Below are 10,672 nucleotides of genomic sequence, written 5' to 3'. Positions count from 1 at the left end.
TTAGCTCTTATTCGCAAAGATAGCGATGAGTCAGACAAAACAGCAAAAAGTAGTAAGAAGAAAAAGAAACGGCATTTAAAGGCCACTCGGAACTTGGCTGCACCAGAGCAAGAGAAGGCTGTAAGTGTGAGTCATGTGGCCCCTACAACTGAGCTAGGGGGCCAACCGTTTGAAGATAATGACAAGTCTACAACACATTCAAACAACGGACAAGATAGCAACACTTGGCGAATCACAGCCGAAACCAGTGCTTCTAATCTGGTGCCACCTGTGAAGGCCTCAGTTAGGACGGTAGAAGAAATCATAGAATCACTGCGGTCTCCACAGTCATATACAGCCTCTGACTTGATGATAAAACAGCTAATGGAGAGTGTACTGGGCTTGAACTATAGCATGACACTTGGGGTAAGTCTTTGAATTGACAATCTTTGATGTCTTAGCTAAGGAATATTACACTTAGTGGGGAACAGGCAATCTGTTACCAGAGATTTAAGAGTCAATTTCATTTAATTTTGCGCTCTTGATCATGAATATGCTATGCTTATTTTTTAATTGGCTCTAGGTTTTGAGATATGCATATGTCTCCTCCCAGCGATAGTTTGGAGAGATGAATGTGTTATATGTCTCAAATGTGACTACCAGCTACGTTATCACAAAAAAAAAAAATCTTGTTATTGTTGTAAAGAAGATAGTTGTTATAAAAGCAAAACTACATCAATTCTGTTAAGTAAACTGGCCTAGACCAGTAAGGTACTTCAAATAAAGAAATCATTTAATTTTAGTTACAAGCACTTATAGAATTCAGGAATGTCTCAAGCAGCCAGGAGGGACATGGGTGGAAGTGAGATGGCACCCAGGAATGGGGATTTTGACCTTGATGCATTAAAATAGGATCCTTATTCAGAATATTAGAAAATGCAGGTGTCTAACAGGCCACAGTGAAGCCAGGCATGATTCAGCTGTTTGCCCCAAGTGGCTTACCGTACGCACTCTCTGTAAAATGTGAAATGCCTACTGTACTTACCTGTGCAGATCCATACAGCTTAGCACAAATCGCTATGTGTGTATAGGCGACCTAGACCCCAGGAAGTTCAAGGGAAGTTTCCTACCCTAAATCACTTAGAACACATCACCCCGTGTGTGTTTCCCTTAACAAATGGGGGATTCATGCAAAAGCAGCAGTATTTACCCTGCATACAAAAAAAACATCACAACAAAACCAATAAATATGTATATCCCACACCCTTTACACTGAAACATAATTTGTCAACCTAAAAAATTACTTGCATTTTTGATTTGCTTTATTTCAAAATCTCTGCTTTGCTATAGAGCAGGGGTCAGGGGACTTTTTTACCTTTTACCCCAAAATATATTTAGATACTCTGACGTTACCGCCTTGATTTGAAAGGAAGAAAATCATATAATTGGAATACACACTGTACTGATGATATATCCTGCTTGTACGGTACACAGCCTGGCAGCCATTGATGATGATGATGATGATGATGATTACCATATCTATGGCTGTATGTGGTACAAAATTTGTACCACATACAGCCATACATGGTAATCATCATCATCATCAATGGCAGCCAGGCTGTGTGTGGTACAGCCATTGATAATGTGACATCAAGGTAACTGTTTCCCCCTAGACTAGAGATGGGTATACACCTGACAGCAGCCTATAACCAGGCAAAGAAACTCGGTGCCGTAGCGGCAGCACAGACTGCGCGCTGTCAAGATGCAGCAACTAGTCCACTATACTGAAGAAGCGGGCGGACTTGGAGGCGGGGGCCCCGGGCATCACACAGGGAAGCGTGTTATACACAAGGGCCTGATGCACAGCACCACGTCAGGTCCTTGTACACTACAGTACTGTAACACACACAGTCGGGCATGCATATAGAATCTATATATAGATACTATATGCAATTAAATGAAATTCCTGGGGGCGCTGCTGAGATGCAGCCGGGCATGCATATAGATTTTTATGCATGCCCGGCTGTGTCTCGGCAGCACGACTGTCCATTACCCCCAGGAATTAAAATTTTACCTCATTTGGGGTAATTTATCCCTGTTCCCTGATCACTGCTATAGAGTTATAAAATCAATGCATATTATTATTTTTGCACAAGTTAAACATTGCAATTAATAACTTTCAGGAAACTGCAGAAGAGAAATGTGAGGTACAAGAGGAAGACACAGAGGACACCGAGGAGACAAGACTGAAAGATGAGGACGCATTGTCTGCAGAACATTTATCTGAAGGCCAGGTGATCAATAGTTACTTACTATATAGGTGTAATGTGCCCCCAGTATAAGTATATTAGGTAAAGCATAAAGGGGGGGGGGTTAGGCTGTAGAAAGGGAAGTATAGAGGACCAAGGGGGAGGCAAGTGAACTTACCGGTCCCCTGTCGGGATTCACACCGTTGGCATGCCAATGCTGGTATTTTGAATGCCGGCATTCCGTCCGCGGCTCATCCCCATGTACTGTAACAGCATCTACAAAGCAAAAGCAATAAATAACATTTTAAATATTTTCTCGTGACATATATATAAAACTTTTTTATTTCTTACATTTGCCTTTTAATAACTGACAATTAAAGCAAAGTGGAGAGAACAGCACACCTAGGACCCGATCTGGTTCACTTGCAAATGCAAATTCTCTCTCTGATTGACGAAACCATGCTGCACTGCAGGTGGGGCAGATGTAACATGTGCAGAGTTAGATTTGGGTGGGGTTTGCACTTCAGACTGATATCTAGGGTATATTGCAGTGTAAAAATAAAGCAACCAGTATTTACTCCTGGCAATACCCAAATCTAACTCTCTCTGCACATGTTACATCTGCCCCAGCTGCAGTGCACATGGTTTTGTCCATTAGAGAGAGAATTTTCTGTTGCAAGTGAACCAGAATCAGGCCGTTACACTTTCCATGGGATGAGAAAGTAAAGATGTCTGGAGGTGACGGACATTGATTGATGAGTATCCAGTCCCAGCCTTGCCCAGTTTCGACAGATGATGCAACAGGATAATACAAAGGCAGTTTACAGAGGCTGATGTGTGTTTTTATATGTAACTGTCACCATACACTTCCATGTTCACATAGCTCCGCCCCTGTCTTTATAACACAACAAGGTAAATCATGTGGATTTTTAACCCCTTACCGACGGCAGCCTGTTTTATCCTTCCTGACAGAGCCCTTTTTTTCAAATCTGACATGTATCACTTTATGTGGGGATAACTTTTATTGCTTTTACTTATCCCAGTGATTTTGAGATTGTTTTCTCGTGACACATTGTACTTTAAGTTAGTGGTAAATTTTGGTCGATACAGTCTGTTTTTTTTTGTGAAAAAGACCAAAATGTCGTAAAAAAATTGAACATTTTGCAATTTGCAAAATGTTAAATTTTCTGCTTGTGAGACAAATAATCATACCACTCAAAATAGTTAATAACTAACATAGACCATATGTATACTTTATGTTTTAATCATATTTCAACCTCCTTTTATTTTTTTTGGACACTAGGGGGCAGCAGAGTCAAAATTATACACATAACACAGTAAACGCTGCAATTGGCTGTTCACATTTGTGCCAATTGTAGCGATCGCCGATGGGGGGGGGGGCAGCGATGGGGCAATGAGGGAAGAGTCTGCTGTCAGGGACAGCAGACATCGTCCCTCTGTCACCCGTCTATAGACGCGGTGACAGTTTTAAACTCATGACGTACATTTATGCCATGTGTCGGGAAGTACATCCCGACCATGACGTAAATGTACGTCAAAATGTCGGGAAGGGGTTAAAATACACCTGAATATTTTGTGTGTGGAAGTCCAATGTTGTGGAAATGTATGTAATGCATTTGTTTATATTAGACATTGGGCCAGATGTATCAGAAAAAGTGATAAAATGGAGAGTTATAAACAACCGACCAATCAGCTCCTACCTATTATTTTTCAAACCCAGCCTGTGACATGGCAGCTAGGAGCTAATTGGCTGTCTGCTTGTCACACTCCACTGTGTCACTTTTTTAAAGCTTGATACATCGGGCCCATTATGTTACATATTAGACTACAAGGTCCACAATGTCATTTCTTTCATTGAATTCATTAGGTCCTAAAGGTTCCGGACATAGATGTCACATGGTCTGAAGAGAAGTTGTCCCTAGGATTCTATTCCCCCTCTGTGGAGAGCGATGAGGAAAATCCACAGAACTTGTCTAGTCCAGCTGAGGAGAACGCCGAGAAACCCAGCACCTCATTGCAGGAGGACGATATGACAGAAGTGGCAGCCAAAGATCTCCTGAAATCTGCAGCTCAGGTATTACTATCCACATACGGCCTGACATACACTGCACAGCCAGAATTATACACGTGATAGCGCTGTATGCTGATGCAGCAGGAGGTGTCAAGCAGATACCTCCTGAGATAGAGATCTGACCTGAATCCCAGGACACAGCATCGGAACACTGGCTCACCGCCAGGTGCGGAACACTGGCTCACCGCCAGGTGCGGAACACTGGCTCACCGCCAGGTGCTTAACACTGGCTCACCGCCAGGTGCGGAACACTGGCTCACCGCCAGGTGCGGAACACAGGGCTCACCGCCAAGTGCGGAACACTGGCTCACCGTTAGGAGCGGAACACTGGCTCACCGTCAAGTGCGGAACACTGGCTCACCGTTAGGAGCGGAACACTGACTCATGAAAAACTCATGTCGACGTTTTTACTGTTGACCTTCCCATGGTTGACTTAATGCTTGTGTCGACCTTACAACCCAGTTGACTATGTCCACATTTTTGAGGGGTTGACCTAAGGCCTGTCGAGCTTCAGTGGTCGACCCAATGAATGTCCACCTCAGCATTTATGCTAAAGAAATTGTCCCAGTAGTAATAAATAAGAGTACCAAAACTCCTCAACCTAAAAAAAGACAGTCGGAAATATCCTATTCAATTTCGGGCGCATTGAAGCCCACGCAGATTGTACTTATTTAAAAGTCGAACCTGCATTGTCAAAAACAGCCGCTAGATTGTCCAATCAACAACCTGCTCCTGTTTTCCCCGAATTCCGGGCTTTTCGACTGTCGGAAGATTGAATACCGATGGTCGAATTGGGCGATATTTCCGTACTGTCTTGTAAGTGCATTTCTTCTGAATTAAGGAGCACTAATAGGTAAAATGGATTAAATAACTAGAGGCAATCAGTAAGTACTGTAGCAATAAAATCTTATGGAGATATTTGAAATTTTGTAAACCGACATCATCATTTCCTTTCAAACGCGTGACTTTCTAAGCATTGGTACAGAAAGTTATGGGTGATGTGAGGCTGCGTAAATCGCCAATGTTGTTGGGAGCTCAACAGAACTTATTATAATGTGAACTCCGGGGGTCTGTGAAGTAAAATGAGTGATGTTGCATATTGATCCCATTCTCTGGGAGGGGAGAGTCAAGGGTCTGTGGGTACCATGCAGTCTTGCTGGCCTCGCAGATCCCTCTTCTGTCAGCTGTGTAAGCTGAAGGTTGTTCAGTTGGTCTTCTGCGCTCGCCAGGTCAGTCGGAGTGCTCTGAATCAGGTGTGTTATTAAACATGAACTTAGAGGGGTATTTATCAAAGTGAGGATAATTTGGAGAGAAATAAAGCACTACCCAATCAGCTCCTAACTGTCAGTTTTCAAACACGGGCAGATGTATTAAGCCTTAAAAGAGATAAACACAAGGGTGATAAAGAGTGATAAATGCTCAGCCAATCAGCTCCTAAATGTTATATTCTGTGTTTGGAAAATGACAGTTAGGGGCTTACTGGATGGACATTCTTTGCTCTTTATCACCGTCATGTTTACCTCTTTCTAAGGCTTAATACATCTGCTCCGTAGTCTGTAAAATTAGAGTTAGAAGCTGATTGGTTAGTGCTGTGTATCTCGCTCCATGCTTTGATAAGCACCCCCCTTTAGAGTCTGGTGGCTTTTGTGAGCAGTGGCGACTGCCTGGCTGTGTTCTTAGGGAGGGGCAGGGTTAGAAATCACCAGGTGTTGACAGGACAACTGTTTGTGTTTTTACTGACTGGAAAACTCCTATTTTCCCTTAGTAAATCCCTGAAACATTTCTCTTTTTTTTGCTGTTTTCTGCAGCTCAGGATCTCAGACATAATCCACGTGAAAGGAGACGCAGCACCGCTGACACGCCGGGAGGCAGCAACGAGGCGCGCACCTACAGCTCTCCTGGCTACCTGGAAACCAAGTACCAAGTAATTATTAAATCCGCACTGCAAATCCTTATTATACACATAATAAGAGGCGTTACCATTCTGAGACGTACAGTACCATACGGGTAAAAGAAAATGCAGGCGCACGCTCTGTCAGGCCTGGCCAACCTGTGCCTCTCCAGCTGTTGTGAAACTACACATCCCAGCATGCATTGCCACAGTTTTAGCATTCGTTAATGGTAAAACGGTGGTAGAGTATGCTGGAACTTGTAGTTTCTCAACAGCTGGCCAGGCCTGCTCTAAGCATCAAGAATACTGATAGTCCAAATAATGGGTACTTGTGAGTTATCTGGGCGTCCGATTTTGGTACTAGATCGCATGCGATATCGCATGCGATTTGCGATTTGCATGCGATTTAGCATGCGATTTGCATAAGATTTGCTATTCATTTCATTACCCCACTATCCCCAAAGTGTGTCTATCAACGTGAACCCGAAGCGTGGCGAGCGCAGCGAGCCCGCGAGGGGCGGCGGTACGCGTCCTCCGACCTTTTCATGCCCTACTATCCACTAGGGCGTGGAGTGAGAATAGAATAGTGTGGCGAGCGCAGCGAGCCACCGAGCCCGAAGCGTGGTGAGCGCAGCGAGCCCCGCGAGGGGACGCGGACACCTTCACAGGTATCCGCGTGCCCTTGCGGGCTTCACAGGTGTCCGCGTCCCCTCGCGGGGCTCGCTGCGCTCGCCACGCTTCGGGCTCGGTGGCTCGCTGCGCTCGCCACACTATTCTATTCTCACTCCACGCCCTAGTGGATAGTAGGGCATGAAAAGGTCGGAGGACGCGTACCGCCGCCCCTCGCGGGCTCGCTGCGCTCGCCACGCTTCGGGTTCACGTTGATAGACACACTTTGGGGATAGTGGGGTAATGAAATGAATAGCAAATCTTATGCAAATCGCATGCTAAATCGCATGCAAATCGCAAATCGCATGCAAATCGTAAGTACCCAAAATCGGACGCCCAGATAACTCACAAGTACCAAATAAGGTTATATAAAGATGTGTCCTCATACATCTATCCTCAACCTGCCACGCCGACCGAGATGTTATGTGCAAGTGCGATGCTGGGTGCCCCGATGGTCTGCAGATTGGGCCCTATGAGGGAAAAAAGGGCCGATGCATCGTAGCACTTATGCGCGGATTGGGACACCAATCAGATTTGTCTGTCTTTTTCTAGGATGCAATAGAGAAATGATAGCTAGAATCTGATTGGTTTCTATGAGCAACATCACTTTTGTTCCATTTTTAGACGCTTTAGTAAATTTACCCTGAAGGATCCCCAGAGATATCACCCGCAGTCCGATGTTTTTGACCGCAGGTGCAGCTCCCATTAGTTTAATGGGGATGCTTTTTTTTTAATACTACGTTCTTTGAGGTATGGGGAGAGGGATCAGTAGGATTCCCCCTCAGCACTCTACTCTCACTCCTGCATGATCAACAGGGGTGCCGGATGCCTCCCTACAGTCGGAATCCTAACTGCCCGACAGTCTAGATTCCAACTTACAGGGGCTATTCTCCCTCGGGTATGGTATAGGGTTCCGTCAGTTGGGATCCCGACAGTCATTAGCACGACTTTGGGATCTCGACTGGCCGGAATCAGACAGTGGGGCGAGCGCAACAAAGCCCCTTGCTGGCTCCCTGTGCTCAGCACGCTGCGGGGACGGTGGCTCGCTACACTCGCCACCTATTCTGTTCTCCCTCTATGGGGGTCGTGGACCCCCACGAGGGAGAATAGCTGGTGGCCGTCGGGACCCCGAGTATCGGGGTTTTGACTGTCGGGATCCCGATCTCGGGGTAATGACTGTTGGGATCCCGACTGTCGGGAAACTGTCTGGCACCCTTCTCCCTCGTGGGGGTCCACGACCCCCATAGAGGGAGAATAGAATAGGTGGCGAGTAAAGCTGCGTACACAACAGAACGATGTGTACCTAGACAACACGCTGGCCGACATGCCGACACATGGTATAACGTCAGAATAACATGCCGACACATGGTCAGAATAACGTAATGAAGGACGGAACAATCCCTTACTCTGTCCTTCATTAACCCTTTGAGTGCCAACGTTGCTGTGAGAGAAATATCCCCTAAAAATGGCAGCCTCGCTCACAGCGACTGTTTTCTGGACGCAATATATAACTGAGCTTCAATGAATTGACTTTAGATCATTTGCCGGCAATATCTAAAGTGATTCATATTCTTCCACCACGGCGCCGGCATTTTTAGCAGATATAAATATTTTACACATCTCACAGCAACGTTGGCCCTCAAAGGGTTAAACAACACGGCGCAGTATATTGTTCAGTTGGACGTGCAGTGCGACAGACCAGTTGCTGTCACCTGCAAGCCCCCCACCCCCAAATCCTGCCACCCTAGTCTGCAGTCTAATCAGCCTATTGCTTCATCAGGCACTTAGGGGGTTATTTTGGTTCACTCCTTCTGGCAAATTGGACAAAACAATGAGCACTGCAGGTGGGATCAGATGTAAATTGTGCAGAGAGTTAGATTTGGGTGGGGTTTTACTCCAAAGTGAGATCTATATTCCAGTGTACAAATAAAGCAGTCAGTATTTACCCTGCACCGAAACAAAATAACTCACCCAAATCTAATTCTCTCTGCACATTTTACATCCGCCCCACCTACAGTGCACATGGTTTTGTCCATCTAAGAAGGAATTTGCCAGAAGGAGTGAACCAAAATAACCCTCTGGGGGGTTTGGAAAAGACAGGAGCACTCACCTTCCCCTCCACTCAATTTCCCAGAGCTCCAGTCTATGTGGAAGGATTCTGGGAGCGGCAATGATCTGCTGTAGTCAAGTGTCTGCTATCACATATATGATATGTCACATGATAGAAACACATCCTACACAATAAAGGCCTCAACATGATAAATAATAAAGTGTTATTTTATTGCGATATCACCTGGTGAGGGTCACTTGCAAATATATCCTGAATGGAGTAGAATAATAATCTTGAGCTATATGTATATTGACCTTTACAGTCCAATAAACTGCTTCTATGATGTAATTCCAAGACAGCTTCATAAAAAGCGCTGCGGTTTTTCTAAAAGCAATCACCTTGGCATTTTGGTGACCTCCTACCTGTCCTTATTTATCCGCTGTTCCCAAGAGCTTCCACGGCTAGGCAAGATTGTGCCTTAGAACAAATAGCAGTAGGAGACAAAAGGTCCCCCCCCCCTCCCCCCTCCCTTCAATAAATACTTACTGTCAGATTATAAATAGCACAGAAATGCGCTGACATTTTCTACCTCTCCCTTCTGCGCTCACAAAGCACAAAAATCACCTCAGATTGGCCACACACAGAGGTTCTGCACTCTCCCGTCTCCCCGACATAAAGAATGATAAATAGCCAGAGTCAGGAGCAGACATCAGGCTACAATAACATGCACCTTCTTACCTGCAACATGCCAAAAACAACTTCTCTCTGCTGATAGACTCCGGGGAATGTTTGCCAATGAGGAAAGTTTGTGGGGCAGCTGTCAGGGCTGATCGTGCCATACTTTGACTTTCTGGCGCTTTCCTAAGAGAAAGGAATATGGTGACAGGGTGACATCCCCTGTAAAGGTCAGGACCGTGTTTGCAGCATAGTAAAGCAGTAGACATTAGTGAAATGCCTTAGGGTCGGCCGTTCTATTCAACGCTGAGTTTTAGAATTTTGCTTGTTTGCACGGGGGATGATGAATATGTCTTTTATTGGTCAATGGAGTGGTCTCAGGCATTAGGGTTTATGACTTGGAAGAGGCACATTGGAGTCTAAAAAGGTTGTTGGCTTTGGTCTCAACAACCGCCCAGTAGATATTTATCCACAATAGATACATTATACAGATCTTTGAAGTCTTTATAGCCAAGGACAAGATTCTAGATCTCATTTATCTAGTACAGTGCTGTCAAACTCATGGCCCTCCAGCTGTTGTGGAACTACACGACCCAGCATGGAGAGGTGCAGGGGGGACGGTGGGGTGCAGAGGGGATGAGGTGACAAAGAGTTGTCCCATGCTGGGAAATGGCGCTGATGATTCACTGTAACTGTATCTATCTCTCATTCCTTTTTTCCCCCAAAAAATGTAACAGTGTAATGTGGGCTAGGTGAAATGAGGGAGATCGCTAGACTAATGAGGGAGAAAGGGAGATTGCTGTTATTTCAGGGAGTCTCCTGCAGAATAGAAGAAAGGGTACCAACCACTGGTTAGTATAGAGCGCTTGCCGCAAATTGTTTACCCAAAGCAGCTGCTTTAAGGGAGTAGTCAGACAGGGAGTCTCCTGCAGAATGCAGGAGGGTCGGCAACTATGTTCCACCCACAATCCAATACTGGTCGTTAATTAGCTCCCAACAAAATTAACCCTAGTGTGTTTATGGGCCAACTGCGATACAATCGGGTTTGTGTAAATCCCTGACACAGG

At 45.3% G+C, this 10,672-nt stretch overlaps 1 protein-coding gene across 1 annotated transcript in view; it reads left to right on the top strand.

The window, feature by feature from the left end:
• Positions 1 to 10,672, top strand: part of TTC6 (tetratricopeptide repeat domain 6) — a 94,505-nt gene that overhangs the window by 8,634 nt on the left and 75,199 nt on the right. The window contains exons 2-5 of the mRNA XM_083167256.1: positions 5 to 405; positions 2,163 to 2,273; positions 4,117 to 4,323; positions 6,129 to 6,244. Of these exons, the coding sequence (XP_083023382.1) occupies positions 5 to 405; positions 2,163 to 2,273; positions 4,117 to 4,323; positions 6,129 to 6,244 (835 nt within the window). The remainder of the gene's footprint in view (positions 1 to 4; positions 406 to 2,162; positions 2,274 to 4,116; positions 4,324 to 6,128; positions 6,245 to 10,672) is intronic.

The sequence above is a fragment of the Crinia signifera genome, chromosome 12, assembly GCF_055691185.1.
Source record: "Crinia signifera chromosome 12, ASM5569118v1, whole genome shotgun sequence".
NCBI lineage: Eukaryota > Metazoa > Chordata > Amphibia > Anura > Myobatrachidae > Crinia > Crinia signifera.
This window is presented reverse-complemented; position numbering and strand designations above follow the sequence as displayed.